This window comes from Crocodylus porosus, unplaced genomic scaffold (genome assembly GCF_001723895.1).
Source record: "Crocodylus porosus isolate Cpor-Errol unplaced genomic scaffold, CroPor_comp1, whole genome shotgun sequence".
Lineage (NCBI taxonomy): Eukaryota > Metazoa > Chordata > Crocodylia > Crocodylidae > Crocodylus > Crocodylus porosus.
Window position 1 is genome coordinate 103,118,660 of NW_017728931.1, and position 18,992 is coordinate 103,137,651.

Here is an 18,992-nt window from a genome sequence, read left to right on the forward strand (position 1 = left end):
TTTCTGTCCCACTTCTTGTGCTTGACCCTCAGTGGGCGCGTCTACACATGCCCCTATAGCACCACTGTTACTGCACTGTCATTTAGTCCTTCCTTTTGGAACAGCCCATACTGTGCTGTCCATGTGACGCACTGTTATTTTTAGCTGGTACGCCTCAGTAACGACGCGCTATACCAAGGGAGTGCATCATTACAGCAATGCAGCTGCAGTGTTATGGTATTTGTATGGCGACACAGTGTCACATGTAAATGCACCCATTATGATTATGTTTTCTCACCTAATTTACTGGGTACAAGGAAGGAAAACTGAACAGAAATGACCCAAACAAAAACACTAGATCTGGACATTTCCACATTTTGCAGACAAAGTGAAGTATGATAAAAGAAAAGGAATGTAGCACAGGAAAAAGCAATAGTAATATCAAGTTTCCAAACTGTATCACAAATAACAGAGAATCCACAATGATTAAAATTTCTGTAAGAAAGTGCTTGATGATATGTTGCTAAACTAGGAAGATTAAGCAGATGACAAAAATTGACAGTGATACACAGCAGATTCAAAAGGCTTTTTGCTGTTTTACAGGGCAGTGGATCGTCCCTTGCCTCAGCTGTTCGGACAACAGAACCTGTGACTGGCGAGCAATAACGTGGCAGCCACAAAACTGTCATCATGCTGTCCTGACTAAACCTGAGCTCCAGCAATGTGTTGAAGGCAGAAGGGTACGTGGATTTAACCTTTATATCTGCTGCATCTGTAGCAAAAGATGAAGATTCCATTTTTAGTCGCTTCGAAATATATATTCCGGATATTATGTACTGGTGCGAATATACACATTGTGATTAAAGAAGAAATAACTATTTATTTTTATTTTAATCCACAAAGATAAAAAAAAAGTAATTGTGCATTATTCAGTCCATTATATTATAATAGTGTTGCATTCTTTATTTAGCCTAGTAATCTTGTCTGTGGCTGTTCCAAGTAGCAGATGGAAAGTAACATAGGCCATCATTTGGCACTGGTGGGATTTCAGAATAAAAAATGTGTATTTGTCAGGAAGTGAAAAATAAGTTTTAATTGTTAAAGACTGACATATACTTTGCATGCAAGCTCTGTTTCTTCTGCTGTATACCTAATGCATGGCGTTGCTTGTGCATACTAATCTTACCAAGTCTTCTTGCACATTCTTTTCTTATAGTGAAGCTTCTAAGGTGATTGCTTGGAAATACAATGTCTCCTTAGTAGGCATGATATGACTGTATAACATTTGAGAGAGTGATCTCTGATCTGAGACTCAGGTACATTAACTGGGGATACAAGTGTCCAGAAAGTAAGTAAATAATTGTTATAAAGATCTATGAAAATATATTTTCAAGTTTAAAAATGAATGTATTTTAGGTTAACCCAGACATTTTATTTGTTCAGACAAGTAGAAGAGATATCATAATCATCATTCCTCTGATATTTTATTTGATAGTTTCTTCTTACCTAGTTAGTCATTATCAAGCACAGAGTTCTACATTGCCTTTTTGGCTTCTTCCCCTGTGGTTTTTTCCCCAAGAATGGGGTTGTCTTGGATTGTGATGATTCATTTACAAACTGTCTTCTGTTCTTAGTTAAATTAATGTAACCAGGAACAATCCACAAGTTCAAGCTGTAGACCACACCAGAATTCATTCAATAGAGACTTCATGTACTTTTTCTATTGCTAGAGTCTCTGTCTCTCTTTCAGTTTACTGCCTATTGCTGAATTGTGAGGTTCCATGTAGCTAAACTCCATGTGAGACAGTGAGTGTGCATAGTTTCTAAGGCTTCGTCAAATTTTATTTTTATATGTACAGCAAATGTATTGAGTTGAATATGGACTTTTGTTTTATGTATAAGACAGATAGCTCTGGAGTGAGGTTACAAATGCAAAGGAGTTGGCTGATCTCAATCCAGTCCTTAGTTTACATGAAAATGGGTTGAGACATATATCTCTGGGGCAGTTCTAGGGCACCCCCAGACATGCTATGTGCAATGTAAAGCACTATACAAAGCAGCCACAAAAATTTTCTACATTTCATGCAGAACACTTTTGTGGTTGGTTTTCTATTTTATGGTGCTTTAAATTGGGTGCACATGTAGCCCCCTTGCCATTTATGCTGAGATTAACACATTAACTGCTGCACAAATATAACCTATAGAAGGGCCCTAAGGTGCCACCCTGCCATGCCTTTTGTCACCAGAAGCAAAATCGGACAAACATTTGTTAAAGCATCATTAAAGCAAAGGATATATATTTAAAATTCACATGATCTCCATTATACTGTTATAAATCTTGAATATTGCCAGGAAAAGCACTGATTTATTGAAGTATCAGATAAGACTCAGGCCCTATGTGAACTACAGTGTCTCTGTTAGTGGTACAGTCCAAAGAAGAAAACAAAAACTTTTATTTAGCTAATTGGATTTCTGTTTTTTTCTTTGCAAATGTATTAAATCCAGAAGCTTTATCAAATAGTTTTCATAGGCGGTAACAATATTCTTAATGAATACTTTTGTCTCAGCAGGTATATCTGAGACTTTTCCCCAGAGGTCTTTTCTTTTATTAAACCTAATTTTATTGTATTTTCCCCTCTGGTATTATTTTTCCTTTAACTTTGAATTACTTTTAGCTCTATGAAGCATTTTGAGAGAAAATTTGTGTTTCTTACTAAATTAACTAGCAATAGATGCTAGTTTACCTTTTTTATATGAGTAGATCCTCTGAAGCAAAAGGAACTTCATTTGTAAGTTAGATGAGCAGAAGCAGACCCAAATTTGTATTGCTTTAAACCAGGGGTGTCCAATTCAGATCCACTACTGCCAAGGTAACCATAATAGCCATTGCTGCCATTGGCACCAAAGTAGCTGCTGCCATGGTGGTCACAACTGCCTAAGTGGCTGCTGCCCAGGTACAGATCCAACACATGAGAAGCCCTGCAGTCTGGATTCAGCCTGGGGCATGGGGTTGTGGTGGCAAATTGTAGTGACTACCTTGGCAGCAGTGGCAGTGGCAGTGATCACTATGGTTACCCCAGCAGCAAGTAGTGGATGAAATAGCCAGAGACGTAACAAACTCCTTGAGTGCCAGGGAAGGAGGAGGGCACTGGATATGCTGACCCTGGAGAGTTGGTGGTGGTGGAGGAGGGGGAGTGAAGTCTTGCCTGCCACTACTCTCCACAGAGTGAAGGCTGCTGATGTTGCTGCTCCTGCTGCTGCTTTCTACAGCTGCACTGATTCAGGCAGATCAACCCCATGGCCAGGCTCCCTGGTGGAAGCTGCCCTTAGTGCAATCATTCACTCTCCCCATACGCCAAGTATGTTATTGGGTACAGGGCTGCTATGGCAAAGACTTCCTGGGGGTAGTGAGGAGCACTGGAGGTTCTGAAAAAGATTTCCTCCAGCTGCCCCGTCTGGCTCCAGTGGTTGGGAAGGGACAGCACAGTGGCAAAGATTTTTGCAGTCAGGGGTGACTCTGAAGTAGTTAGTGCTTGAGTATGGTGCTGTCACTGCTAAGCCCTAGTTAGTCTGCTAGAAACAGCTCTGGGGGCCAGATCCACCCCATGGGTTCTAAATGTCTGATGGCTATGTATGTTGCATTAAATTATTAGGGCTTGAATATCCTGTTGGACCCTTAATACTGCTCTGCCAGAGCAATGAAAGCCAGCTTCAAAGTGAATGTAAATGAAATTTATACCCTGTCAGAGCACTGTAGATAGGCCTTCATGCAAATGAGCATTGGGCAAAATTCAAAGTGGTCCCTTCAATGCCTAGATGGGGCTTCTGCTAAATATAGGCACCTAAATTGAAGAGAAATAAAATGGCCCTCTGCCAACACAAAATTCATTAGGAGCTAGAATTTATTAGGTACCTCCATTTCAAATCAAGTCAAGTCAGTTCCAAGGCCACTATGACCATAGAGGCACCTTTGATGCTGTAACAAACCTTCTCCTCTCTGCCCTGGGTTTGGCTATCTTTGTGCACTCTGTCAGTTGAAGCCCTGTCCAGTCCTTAATATTTGTTCCCCAGCTCTCCTTGGGTCTACCACTTTTTCTCTTTCCCCCCACTGCACCCTGCATTATGGTGTTGGGAAGGGTGTCTGACCTTCTCACGATGTGTTCAAGCCACTGCAGATTCCTTCGTTGCCAGACTACAGACAGAAGTTACACATAAACCAATTTAAGTGATCAGAAACTGGTTTAAACCTATAACGGAACATAAGTTCAGTACACATAAACCAGTTTCACAATACCGGTTTGAGAGAGACCTGGTTGAACGTAGTATCAGGTTTTACAGATTAAGCTCAAACAAGTTTATGGAACTTCTGTCCCAGACCCCTTCTGGCTTTAAGTTAAATCAGAGTCCTCCAGCATCCCAGTATGCTCTGCAGCCCTGGACTGGGCTGTGCTGTCTGCTCCAGTGGATGCTGACCCTCAAAAAATGAAAGGGGAAGGGAAGATTTATTTTCCTTCCCTCCCCTGGCCCAGCAGCACAGATCCCAGCGTGATCTGCCAGGCAGGGGCACAGCAGCCTGTCAGGCATTTCTCCGCTTGATACTTCAGTGGCAGGGGGGTGGCCAGCCCCAGCAGTAGCCTCAAATGAACTGGCCAGGGAGGGGGTTTAATTCCCTCTTCCCTGTCTGAGCAGCACAGATCCAAGCCAGGGCTGTCTGGCATTCCTCCTTCACTGTTGCTGCGGCAGCGAAGGGAGAGTGGCAGGCAGACCCCAGCTGAGGTCTGTGTGGGTGGGACAAGGAAGGGGGAATTGAAGGCCCTCCCTGGCCAGGTCACTTGAGGCTACTGCCAGGGCTGGCCACGCCCCCTAGCATAGGTTCTCTGCAACCAAGGGCATGCTCTAGCACCCCCTGGCTTCTGGCCTGACCCACTGCAGGCATGTGCCTGCATTTCCTGAGTTATAAGTGAATGTCTATTCGCTTGCAAATTGGTTCGAACTAGGCAGGGTAGAGTAACCTGCAAAGATTGAATCAATTCAGGCTCTGGCTTTTTGAATGCCTGTCTCTAGCCACAACCTCTAACAGTGGTTCATAGGTTCCAATTTTGTAACTGATTTGCTGCTTGGAAGACTCATTGGTCTGATGCTCAGTGTACAAGACATACAGCAGACTCCTAAAAAGCAGTCTCCTAAAACACTTCCATTTGGGATTTCAAAATACTCTTGATGTATATACACCAGGGCTTCTGAGCATGCTCAAAAGTGTTGCAGGTAGAGCTCATAAGTACACCGTGATTTACAGTGCCTCAGCTTCAACAAGAAGTGTTCGGAGTGTGCCCTCACCTAGTCTTTTCTATAATCTGGTAGTTAAGGGACTCTTCTGGGGAATGGAGACGTGGGCTTGAATTTCTTCAGGGTGAGGAAGACCTATAACCCATGTCTCCTATCATCAAGTCATCAAATGTTTTTTAACTACTAAGCTATTGGGTAAAAGTGAGCATGCTTCATTCAACAGCAGTATCAAAAGTGAGGTTAGGTATTGTGAACCCCAAGTGAACACCAGACCCGAGTGGACAGCCTAAGTCAGGTACCTTAATTTCTCAGAAGAATGGGAATCCTGACATATGCCTGTGCTTAGTATTTCCTACAGATATATATATCTATAGAAAGATAGATATAGATATCTCTATATTTATATCTATCTTTATACATAGATATAGAAAGATATTGATAAAGAGATATTTATAACTGTGGGACAGGGTGGCACCTATCCATCCATAGGCCCATCTATATGTTCACTCAAAAAAAAATTATCTATTTATATCTATATATATACTTACATTTATAGATATAAAAGTGCGTGTATATATGTATGTATATACACATGTGTGCACACATACACATAGATATGAGTGAACATACACATAGTAACCATCCAATACATATTTATATTTCCCAATTCATGCTATTAATTATATATTCTGGCATTAAGCACTTATGGAGTTCACTAAATTCTAGATTAACCCAGAGAATTTATCTATTCAGACAAATAGAAGAAAAATCATAATCATCAGTTTTTTGACACTTGCTTCTTATCTGGTCACTCCTTTTCAAGCACAGGGTTTTACATTGCTTTTTAGCTTCTTCCCCCCCCTGTATTTTTCCCCCAAGAATAGGGCTGGCTTGCATTGTGATTTTTTCATTTACAGAATATATTCTGTTTTCAGTTTAATTCATTTAACCAGGAGAATTCCAGTGGAGCAGTCTCTATGATGGCATGGTCTTTGTGGCATGGTCCCTGTGAATATGGTATAGAATACTGTGCGAGTTTTATTGCTATTGCAGATAAACAAAGCATCTGTTTAATTCACTAATGTTTCTACCACCAGAGTATATGTTCATTTAACCTAACTTTGGTTTTCTAGGATTTTGTATTAATATAATGTAGCTTCAGTATATCACTTTTCACCTTTAGAGTTCAAAGTACTTTACCAAGAAGTTAATCATCTGTATTTTACATTTGGGAAGCTGCAGCATAGAGAGAATAAGTGACTTGCCCCAAATCATCCGGCAAACCAGTACAGATCTTGAAGTAAATCCTACATCTCAGTCTAGTGCTCCGTCTAATAGATCACACAGTATTTGAGCTGCTATTTAAAGTTAATTTCAAACGTATGGCAGTAAAATGTCATAGTATTATATACAATAGCAAATTATCACCCTATGTGCCTCATGTGTGTAACCCTGGGCACGATACTACCCGTGCATTCACCTGAATAGTTTGATGCTGGGGTACCCGGTAGGAAGTGGCCCCACCCAGCTCCCTGGATAGCTGCTGCAGGGTCCCTGAGTGGAGAACCTCCCCTTACAATCAAACAACCTTGCAGACCGTTAAAAAACTATTCACAGGATTTAATTATTTACAGGGTAAACATATGACTACTACAATAGAACAAATGTTACACTGCATGATCTGGTGATAGTGGCTTAAGAGTTGATGCTTCTTGGATATACGTTACACTAGGGGAAGGTATATAAATTATCCATGATAAATAAGGAACCAATACATAAATACACTGATACTCCATCTAATAAACCATCAAGAACTTATTTACATAGTCTGTAACCTGTATAGTGGGTACTGAGGACCTTGTATGCACAGCCCCTGGCTGGGTGTCTCAGGGAGCAGAACTGTGTCCGTGACCCTGCACAGGATATGTGGGTGGTGCCTGGTGCCGGCATCCTTTGAATGAGCTTCAGGGGTCTCCATGCAGCAGGCAGTGGCTCCTCCCCTGTAGTCCCTGCAAGACAGCTTATTCTTGCCCAGACCCCTTCCCTGGCATGGAGCAGTGGGTGGGCTGCAGGTTGTAACAGTTTCTCCTGCCCAGCACTGCAGCCCTTCCTGTTCTTTCAGGGGGGTCCATTTTTAATGCTGCTACATGTGTATGCATGCAGATAGTGTAATTGACTCAGACTGTGCAATGACCTCAAATGAATTGCTCTTGCCAGGTTTGCATGAAAATAATAACTTAGCTTGACCCATCTTGGCTCTGGAATAATATTAGTCTTGTCATATTGCACAATATAAACAGGTTAAAATGAGGTTAGATCTGAATGGGAAAATCCAGGTTAGGCAGAGAGGGGTGTTTATGGCCCTTACCTCTGGGTTGGTACATGCAGGTCTTCTGAGATTACATGGCACTTAAAAAAAAGGTAAGTATTGTAGTATCCTTGTCAAATGCCAGCTATGGTAACTATAAGATAATTTCTTAAATTCATCCTGCAGCTTTATGCAACAAGAAATAAAGTCTTCCTGATTTCTTTTCTTTATGAAATATGATTAAGCACTGTTAATAGTTCCTAAACTTTACCCATGGCATAGCTGCATTTCAGTGACAGATGACCAGAAATAGGTTAACGGAGTTTGTACAGCAAATATCTTGGGGCCATTTTGGGGTGAAAATAAACATATATAGAAGCATTGGGTATGTTTTAGGAAAAAAAAAATTCTGGTTTACCCATGTTTCATAGAGAAGCAATAGAACACATCCATTGACATATTATCCCTAACGTACTTTTTTTGTATTTACTCACTTTTCTAAGAGAGTAAAGCCAAAAAGACCTTTAGCTACCTATGCCACAATTTAGTTATGAATAAAACTTACAGAAGGAATGTGAAATTATTTAGTTTTCCAAACTTCAGTCTGGTGACATTTCTTGTATTAAAATTCGTTTGCATTTCAGAGGTAATTTATAAAGTATGGTCTGTCTGTCTGTCACTTTCTGTCTCTGTCTCTCTCTCTCTTCCCCACCCTTTTTCCAATAAGCATAATCTAGTTGTCAGCTTCATTTTCCATTTGTTTTTGGTTTGCCATTTAACTACTGTTTACCTTTTGTGTGTATGAAATTGTGTTTGCTCTTAATTGGGCTCTATTCCATGAAAACGTGAGGCCACTGTTTGAGAATTGCTACTCTCCTGATAGAAACTACAAGCATACAAGTAGCTGGGTTTTTGGTTGTAACTGTGATGGTTCTGTTATGGGGTGTAGTTATTGTGGGGGTGGCGGAGATGTGTTGGCAAGTTTTGCATTTCTTGTCCTGGCATGGTCTGGATCCATTTGGAGTGTTTTGGGTCATAGGGATTTTGCTTCTGGTGATGAGGTTAGTGAGGTTTGGTGCTTGTTTAAAGGCTGGGATGGGTGGTTCTGGAAAGATCTCTTTAAGAGAGGGGTCTTCTTCTAGTATGGGTTACAATTGTTTGAGGATTTTCCATGTAGGTTCTAAGGAAGGGTGTTATGTCATAACTAATGGTGTGCAATTTGTGGGGATTTCCTTTTTGTACTGCAGCAGGTCTTCACGTGGTATGTGGGTAGCTCTTTCAAAAGTATGATCTATCTCTATGAATGAGTGTCCTTGTTGGGTAAAGGCCCTTTTGAGATTTGTGAGGTGGTGATCATAGGTATTCTCAGTAGAAATTCTATGGTATTGGAGGGCTTTGCTGTATATTACAGGCTTCTTGGTGTGTTCAGGGTGATTGCTGGTTCTGTGTAGATATATATGATGGTCTATGGGTTTCTTATAGATGGTAATTTGTATTTTACTATTTTGGATATTGATCATGGTGTCCAAAAAGGAAATACTGGTAGTAGAGTATTCTGATGGAAGGATTGTTGATTTTTTTTATGGAAATTGATCAGAGACTACAGGATTTCAGTCTAAATGATGAAGATGTCATCTGTGTATCTCAGGTATAGCATGGGTTTGATAGTGAAGTTCTTGAGGAATTCTTCTTCCAGGTTTCCAGGTGGGCCATAAAAAGGTTGGCATATTGTGTGGCCATTTTGGTGCCCATAGCTGTGCCCATGGTTTGGAGGAAGTGTTGGTTGTTAAAACTTAAGTTGTTATGTGTGAGGAAGAAGTATATGAGTTCAATGATATCTTGAGGTCTGTACTCTGAGTTGTAATCTTGCTCTTGTAGATATGTGAGATAGCCTTGGATGCCAACCTGGTGTGAGATGTTGGTGTATAAGCTAGTGACATCCACTGTGACTAGGAGGGTATTGCTAGGAAGGTTGTCTATGTTTTTGAGTTTTTGCAGTAAGTCTGTTGTGTCTTGGATAAAACTTGGTCTTTGGGAGCAAGCAGTTTTAGGATGGATTTGATTAAACCTGATATTTCTTCCATTAGGGTTCCATGGTTAGAAATGATAGGTCTGCCAGGGTTCCCTTGTTTGTGGATTTTAGGGAGTGGGTAAAAAGTCCCTGGACTGGGTAGTGGAAGGATCGGGATCTGAAGTTTTTCTTGTAGTTCAAATGGAAATGATGTGATGGTGGTTTTGAGTTTTGAGGTGAAAAGGGGAGTTGATCTTCCTCAAGTTTTTTATAGAAGATAGTGTCAGAGAGTTGTCTGTTGGCTTCTTTTATGTAGTCTTCACAATTAGGGATGACTATATCCCCTCCTTTATCTGCTGGTTTTATTACTATTTTTCAAGCTACTCAGTTGGTCTAATAAAAGATATCACATCTACGCAAAGAACCTTGCAAGCATACAAGTATTCATTCAATTTCTCCTGGGGAAACATGCCCCCTATGGGGAAAACATCAACCTGGAAGATATCCCTTCTGGGAGGAACCTCCCTTCAAAGAATGAATGTGTGCATGTTTTCTTCCTGGACTGGTTCAGGAGGGGTGGGGAGCAGCAGCAGGAGCTGCTCCTCACCTCTTTCCCACCACTATTACTTGGGTGGTGGGAGCAGCAGTAGCAAGGCCAGGAACTGGTCTTTGAGAAGCTCTCCCTGATATTTGTTCCCAGCCCTGCTAACTTCCCCTTGCTGCTCCTGCCACTGAACTGTGCAGCAGGGGTGGCAGTTTCAAAGCCGGGAATTGCGCTTGAGGAAGCTCTCCCTGAGCCTGCTTCCCCCTATCCCCAGCTTCACATTGCTGCATCTGCCACCTGCAGCAAGGTTGGCAAGGGGAAGCTGGCCAGGCTTGGAACTGGGACCAAGGAAGCTCTCCTGAGGCACCAGGGTAATGTTTTCCATACTTGTCCAGAACAGAGACTGCCTCACTTGCTCCACTTCCCTCTGTGACTGGTCTGACAGGGGTTAAGGGAGAGGATTTTCACTCATTCAGCTTTTAACATCTATAGTTTTTTTGCCTTTGAATTCCTTATTAAGTCAAACAGGATGCAGATTACATTGCAGTGTATATTTTGGTCACTTAGGGAATTATATGTATATAACCTAATTATATCACATAAATGTGCACAGTAAAAAGGTTAAAGTTGTATTATATTTGTGTGACAAAAACCCATTTAACTTTATGGTTTATAAGCTTTTATTAAGATTTATGAGACCTTACATAAAGCATAACGCCATCATTATTCTACAAGGTACCATTTAAAAATATGTCATGGGAAAAAGGTTCAAAAAGGTGACTGTGTTTTTCAATTAGCAGTACATAGAAATCTGACCTAAAAAGCATTAACAAAAAAGTCATATATTTTGTTTATAATTTGAAAATACTCTTCAGAGTTTAGTCCCGCAATAAAATACTATTTTAAATAATTAAATAATAAAATACTAGTGAGCCATGTGTAAATTAAAAACAGGAAACATGAAAAGGCAGTATTTACTGAAGTACTTAAAAATTCAGCTGTTAAAACAGGAATTACAGGAATTCTAGCTAGAATTTTCTTTAAAATGTTTTGGGTTAAGTAGTGTTTTGGACTTAAAGGTGTTTAAATTTCCTACATGTGGTTAATTTATAATGATAGGTCTGGCTAAGAAGCGAATTCCACTATGCTTACACAATTTATAGAAGTATGTAAGTTATAATGGTTTTTTTTCACACCAAACTTTCCCAACAAAAGACATTGAAACACATCCATCTTTACACAGCCATTGCACTAGATCAACTGAAAATATAGTTTTATTCATGCATGGTCCTGTACTCTTCAAGTGGACAGAACTTGCACTAACCTGAGCACTGCCAACATGCAGTGAGCCTAACTAAAGTAAATGAGATGCAGCTTATCCTGAAAACCTGAATTATCATTTTATTTGTGAATACCATATAGCTAAGCATATGATCTTCCAGAGTCCCTCTGCCAAGATTTTCTATTAAACATTAGAAGTCAGACATAGATCTATGGTAGAGTGGTGCAAATGAAGTAAATGTTGCTATAACTATTAAGCATTTAATGAATACTGATTAATTAAAAATCCTGGCTAACTGATGTTTGTGAGTATTTCCTGGGTAGGCCATATTCTCCTCTTCAGTGGCCTCTTGGGTTTCCAAACCTGTTGTGAAAAGGATACATTCTTACAGTCTGAGGGTCCCAGTGTACAGCCCAGTAAACATTATAGTGGCCAAGTGTGAAGAATTGGGATTGATTAAAAAAAAAAAACAAAACACTTTAAAGCCCTCACTGTGTGTTGGCCTTAATTTTAATGTGTTTCGATGAGAGTGTGGCATTTCTGAAAGATGACTGGTGGCAACCCTTAAAGAAGACAGCAAGCAGGTGTCAACATTTCCACGCCATGGCTGGTGGGCCTAGGGCACAGATTTTGTATCCTGCTTGACTAAATCCCATATTTTACAAAACCCATTTCCAAAATGTTTTGCTTTCATTGTGAAATAGGTGGAATAAAATGAAATTACATAAAGAAATGGCATGATCCTGTTAGCTCCTCTGCAGAAGAAAAGATCTTGTGATCAAAGCCTGGTATGGCAATCTGAATTTACTTTGGGGCTTCACAATAACCTCTGTCTCTAAGTCAAGTCTTCTTTAGCCCTACAAAGAAGGCCCTGCCTGGCTTCTGCCTCTGTGCATATGTCAGGTTTTATGATACTCACAGTAGATAGAAGCACCATATTTATATAGAACAAAAGTTGCATGGTATTAGTCTAAAGCCATTAGGCTCATGATTCACCATATAGTTAATTGGGCTGACCCCCAGCAGAGTCAACAGAATTTCAAGCCATTGTGACCGTACAACTCAGCACTGCTTAGTATGTGGGTCTATTTCAGTGTCCCTCACAAATGATTCAAGTGCTAATTAGCCCCCAGTCATGACAGGTACCAGGTTACTGTTTTCATGAGTCCTGGGATCCTCCAAAATGTTATATGCAGATGAGGCATGGGGCAACCTGGCCTGGCTTCATGCTCATGGAAGGCATGGCCACACTAATCATATGCAACAGGTTCTACAGAGTTCCAGAGCAAGTATGGGCTACAGAATGAAAGCCCAGCAACTGTGTCCAACCCTGGTGTTATGATGTTACAACTATGTCCAACCTTGGCATTATGAACATTACCATGACAGCCCAGCAACTATGTCCAACCTTGGCATTATGTGTATTGCTGTTCTCTAATTCTGCAGCCCATGCTGCAAAGTGAAGACTTCAGAATTCAAATTCAGATATACTATGAAGGGATGTGGAGAGGAGATATCATTTTTAAAGCTCTAGAACTCTCCAGGATTTAACAGAGTAACCTATTTCTTTTTCACAAAAGGGAAAAAAAATCACACTTTAAAAAAGAACCAGATGTGTTTCAGTCCCTGGTGCCTTGTAGTGGTTGAGATACCGCACTTAGACAAATCTTAGCTAAAATGATGCAAGCCATAATTTTAGCCATAATGAAAAATTATGCATCTTCATACCATGCTTATTTGGTTTAGCCATTCTTTCACTCTGATCTTTCAGTGGGGCATCTTCTGTGATTTCAAATCCGTGGTAGGTAGAAAATGGCAAAACATAGTTATGTGGAGAAAATAAACTATCAGAACCTTAGTCTCAACAGAATTAAAAATGAAATACTACTCCTGCCAAGTACAAGTACTAGTTTAGGGTTCAGGGGCTTGCTTCTGTCAAGAATAACAAAAAATTGTCAGTGCCTATAGGGGCTATACAGCCTAATGAGCAAATAAGTCTTTTCACTGGTAGACTACCACCTGTGATAAGAAACCTGGTGCATTTCTCTGGAAATGCTATGGTGTAGTGACTTTTCCTTCTTGTTAATATCACTCTGAAATTTTCTTTTAAATTAGATGTACAAGTACTATTTACTATTGTGATGGACTCATGAGAGATGGAAACTAAGAAAAAATGAATAAAGACAGATTGGAAAGAGATTACAGTATTTCAAAAAATAAAAGAATTGTAGAGTTTATATTTTAAGTACTATATTTGGCTTTCTTAAAATAATTTAAAATAAGAATGGAACATCTGCCTGATTATAAATATCTGCAGATGTGTGTTTCAGTCCATAATTTATCTTAACCACGGATCTCTGCATGTGTGAGTTCTGGACTGTGGAATAAAGAGATACTATCAAGATACAAGATATCACAATACACTATAAAAATGGGGAGATGCTTGTAGACAAAGCAGATGCCTTTTGTAGTATGATGCCATGACAAACAGAACACTTGACAAGGACCATATTGTGTAGTGCAATCCTTAGAAGCCCTGGAAACTGGGAAGCAAAAGGAGGCTGTAGGGAAGCAAAAGCTGGTTTAATGTAGGCTTCTCTGTAACCCAGAATTGTTGGAGTACACAGTGCTCCAGTCTTGAACATGCCTATTTCTGGTCCCACGTCAGTGCCTGGCGCTGAGAGAGGGGGAGCTCAGAGTCACAACCATTGCCCTAAGCTGCTTCTAGACCAGAGGAATTTTCCATGGGTTACAGAGCAACGGTTGGAACTAGAATCTGACTTAAAGAATAGTACTCTGATGGCCAGCTAGAAAATAGGGTGGAGGCTGCAAGTGAGATCAGTGCAGGACACTTCCATCATATGAAAGCTGTGACAAATTCTGTAATTACTGTAACAAAGAATGTCTCAGGTTAGAGCTACCTCATGTTGTCTGATTGTTCATTGCAGTTACATGCATTGAAAACCCCATAAAAAACCCCTGTCACAACACCCCCTAATCTTGAGCTAAACTTTTGCTTTCTGAAATTAGTGCAAACCTAGGGTATCTTACCAAATGTGAGTAATCTTTAAAGCTACTACATTGTATTGATGCAGCTGATCTGCTTCATACTAGCTGTGTCACTGTGGGATTCCAGGAATTTCCAGTAGCTTTTCTGATCAACTAAACTTAACAAAGTAGCTCTTTACAGCTAATAGAGCTACTTAATTTCTCTACTGCTTGTTTCTTTGAAAATTCTACTATGATCAAAGGTGAGGGCAAAACAAAAGTCTGTAGGGTAGCAAAAATATAGAGTGTAAAAGCCAACTGTGAAATAACTAATTCTAGCAATACACTGCAAGAAATGGTAGGAGGTTTAGTAGCAATACACTTAAGTAATGTAAACACATGGAGAAGAAGTAAGGATAAAATATTGTATGTGGATAAACCATTCTATTTACCCACAGTTATTATGTCTGTAATGCTGTTCTAATATTCCTTTTTCCCTTTGGCCAAATGACATACATTTTGAGAGAAATTTGTTATGGCAGGATTAGGAGGTGGGAGGAATGGTGGTCCATAAAAGAATTTCTGAAGCAGTGGTCTACAGGCTCAAAAAAAGGATATAAGCCATTTATTTACCTGTAGTTGTTTAATAACATTATATTTTTACAGTGCCTGATATCCAGCATGAGTGAGTTTTTGTGTTCTTTTTCTTTGTAGATCCTTTTCATTGGTGATTCAACTAATAGAGGAATTATGTATTATCTGATACAAAGAGTGAATGAGACCCTTCAGGAATGGCAAAAGACGCATGATGTTAAAATTTATCATAATATAAATGAAGGGAAAACATTTATTAGCTACTCCTACTATCCCCGGTTTTGGCTCAGTGTAAAACAGAGACCAACGTTTGAAAAAGCACTAGAACAACTGCTCCAAAGGTACAGTGTCTGTTGTTGGTTGTTTGTATTCTCATTCCATCCACAAATGTGTTTAACAGATTTTCACAATTAAAATCAGTAAATAATTAAACATAAGATATGTAGGCCACATCGTGTGGTTGAAAAGGAGTAGAAACTGACATCAGGCCCCTGATCAGGATGCCAGATATGGTTCATTGAAATGTAATGCAATGCTGTTAAAATATTTGCCATCTGTTTTAAGGCAACATGTGTTGTTTTTTCTTCCTGGGTTTCAGATCACATCCCCTTGAGAACACAGACCAGACTGTGTTAGTCGTAGGTGGTGTTCAGTGGCTTAATTCCAATCATCTGCAAATTATCCAAAAGGTGTTGAAGAGGTAAAGTTTAGTGCTATGTGTGTTGATATTATTCCCCATAAAATCTTGATATGATAAAAGTGTGTCAAATGTACATATTTAATTTGTTTTTACATTAGTGTGACTTATAAAAGAAATAATTTTGTAATGTCCCTCTAGATCTGTAAATGACATGTCCATGCCTTACTCTACTTGCTAAACAGGGAAAATCTATCAAATATCCTGGTAGTTATCAAATCTGTAGGAATGGGCTTTCATCTACCAGTGGATGGAATACATTCATTATCACAGGTAAGGCACAGATAGTTTTGACTGCAGTCACTAGATTAAAGGCACACCTGATTGGATAATGCCAGCTTTTAGCTTGCGCTCATTTTTTGACTGAAGAATAATAGAACGTTTCTTCCATTGCAAAGAACTCAGAAACACCACAAAAGGTCAAAAATGTTTTCTGACATTATAGATTCCTGTTTGAAATGTCTGGGTTTATCTTCTGAAGCACGTGTGTATATTTGTAGACCAACCAGTGCTAATTGCATGGCATCATGCTACACCCTTAAAAGGATTTCAAGGCATCCCAGGGTACTGAGGCATCCTGGTTAAGAATCACTTATCTAAACAATGATTTTGCTGCCTGTTTACAAAACATTCCCCTTTGCTAAGCAAGATTTAATAAGTCAAAGATAAATACGCATACTTTTTAATATAGTTTGCTGATAATGGCTTTAAAGCAATTATCCCTTATTTCACAGATTGCAATGTACTGCTCCAGGCTCTCTGCTAAATTTACTATTTCAGCTAAAAGCACATACTCCCTTATGCCAAGTACCAAGTTGTGAAGGTGGATGAGTGATAGACAGATCACTCCTTTCATTTGGATAGCTGAACCTTTCTAAGCTCTTTGCAGCTGACTGGGTCAGATTCATCAATACACTCTAGCCATTTTTCAGTTTTGTCTATAAATTGAGTCTAACAAGCTAATTAAGCCAGAACATTGCAAAGCAGCTGGAATGTATTGGTGATTCTGGACCATGATTTATGTTTATAGCACATTATAGTTATTTTAAGGGTGCAGGCAGAAGTGAACATTTCCACTTGATCTAGCCACAGAAAGCAGTTTATAGCCATGGCCAAACACAAGTGCACAGTGGCAGACAGCTTAAAAAATGGCTGATCAGGTGAAAAATCTGACCCCTCATTGAATGAGGGATCAGATGAAGATGTTTCAAGACAGAGCCTGTTCTGTAACTTCTGTCTTTGCTGGCTGCCAGCCTCAAACTGTTTTCAGAATGGGAGGGAGGAAAGGGAATGGAAGGAGTTCAGCCTGTGGGTTTTTGAGCCTCTGGTGAAGGGTGGGGAGGTGTTTTGGAGGCCCCTCCCCAAGGTGAGGAGGACTCCAATACACCCACCCCACCCTTCAGTGTTAGCTGGGGAACCCTTAGAACCCCTCTGTTCCCTTTCCCCTCTCCCATTCTGAAACAGGCAGGCAGGGAGAGAGGAGGGGCCATTGCTAGGGGAAGCCAGCTGCAGGCTCCCACCCAGCAGCTAGATTCCCCTCCCCTGTGGAACCAGCAGTGAACTTCTGTTTGTTCTAGGAGACCATTGTAACTCAGAATGCTTCCTGCAAAGTGTTCTCAGTTACAATGGGGAACTGCACTTCTGTCTGCACCATGTCAAAGACTTCAGGAATAACAGATGGGCACATGTTAATGTGTTTTGTCCTGCAGATGTCTGTCCTGCATGTAGTGCGATTCATTGTTTTCATTTCAGTGACTGAATATATAGTATATTTATAACACTTGCAGAAGACACCAAATTGGGAAGGGCTGCAAGTAGTTTGGGGGATGGGACTGAACTAGGAATAATCTTAATAAATTGTAGAAGTGATTTGGAAGCAATAAAATGAAATCCAATAAAGTTCTAAGTACTACACTTGGAAAAGGAAAAATTTGTGTAGATATGCAAAATCTGTGTCCATTTCTGGACATTGCACTTCAAGAGGGATGTGGATAACCTTGAGAGGGTCCAGAGGAGGGCTACTCGTATGGTTAAGGACCTGCAGGTAAGATCCTCCGAGGAGAGATTGAGGGACCTGAATCTCTTCAGCCTCTGCAAAAGGAGCCTGAGAGGGGATCTTGTGGCCATCTACAAATTCATTTGGGGGGGGAGGGTCAGGCAGCAAGGAATAGGGGATACTCTGTTTACCAGGGCACCCCTTGGGGTTACTAGGAACAGGAACAACGGCCATAAACTGATGGAGAACAGATTTAGATTAAATGTTAGGAAAAATTTCTCCTCAGTGAGGGTTGCCAAAATTTGGAATGGGCTTCCAAAGGAGGTGGTACTCTCCCCTACCTTGGAGGTCTTTAAGAGGAGACTAGACAAGCACCTAGCTGTGGTCATCTGGCCCCAGCACTCTTTCCTGCCCAAGGCAGGGGGTCGGAATCTATGATCTACTGAGGTCCCTTTTGACCCTGAAAATCTATGAAACCTGTGAAAATAACTGACTAGCCAGCAGAACTGCATAAAAGTATCTTGGGGGGGTTATAGTGAATTTCAAACTGATTATGAGTCAACAATATGAGGTTGCTGCAAAATCCACATATGCTATTCTGGAATGTATTAAAAGAAGTGTTAGGTGTAAAAGATGGTAATTATTCCCTCTGGTCAACACTGGTGAAACTTCAGTTGGAGTGTGGTGTCCAGTTTTCGATACCCCTGAAGAAAGGTGTGGACATTTTGGAGCGAATCCCCAGAGGAAGCAACACAAATAAGACGTTAATAAAAGCATGAGCCATGAGAAAAGTTTGAAAAAATAGGTGTGTTTAGTTTAGGAAAGAGTAGGCTAAGTAAAAGGGAGTTAATGATAGTCTTTCAGTATGTAAAAGGTTGTTATAAAAGAAATGTTTTCAGTTGTTGCTGTGTCTCTAACCAGTAGACTATTGGGAAAAAAGGAGATGGGTCTTCTTTTTCTTTGAGTAAATATTCCCTGATCATGTTATTTGATTCCTCAGATGAAGGCATGGTAATGTACAGTCAGGTTCTTCAGGAGTAGGAGGTACATACCTCTCTAACTAGCATTTCCGGTTAGCTGCCTGCAGAAATTGCTTGATCAGTAATGAGCAGACATAGAATCATAGAATCATAGAAGTCGGGTTGGAAGGGACCTTGTAGATCTTCAAGTCTGACCCTCTGCCTGGGCAGGAGAAAAACTTGGCTCAAATGACTCTAGCCAGGTAGGCATCAAGCCTCTTCTTAAAGACCCCCAGGGTAGGAGCCAGCACCACGTCCCTTGGAAGTTGGTTCCAGATCCTAGCCGCC

General features: G+C 40.3%; 1 protein-coding gene across 1 annotated transcript in view; it reads left to right on the forward strand.

Moving 5' to 3' along the window:
* CPED1 (cadherin like and PC-esterase domain containing 1) overlaps positions 1-18,992 on the forward strand; it is a 225,958-nt gene that overhangs the window by 196,339 nt on the left and 10,627 nt on the right. The window contains exons 18-21 of the mRNA XM_019543955.1: positions 583-719; positions 15,113-15,333; positions 15,591-15,692; positions 15,875-15,962. Of these exons, the coding sequence (XP_019399500.1) occupies positions 583-719; positions 15,113-15,333; positions 15,591-15,692; positions 15,875-15,962 (548 nt within the window). The remainder of the gene's footprint in view (positions 1-582; positions 720-15,112; positions 15,334-15,590; positions 15,693-15,874; positions 15,963-18,992) is intronic.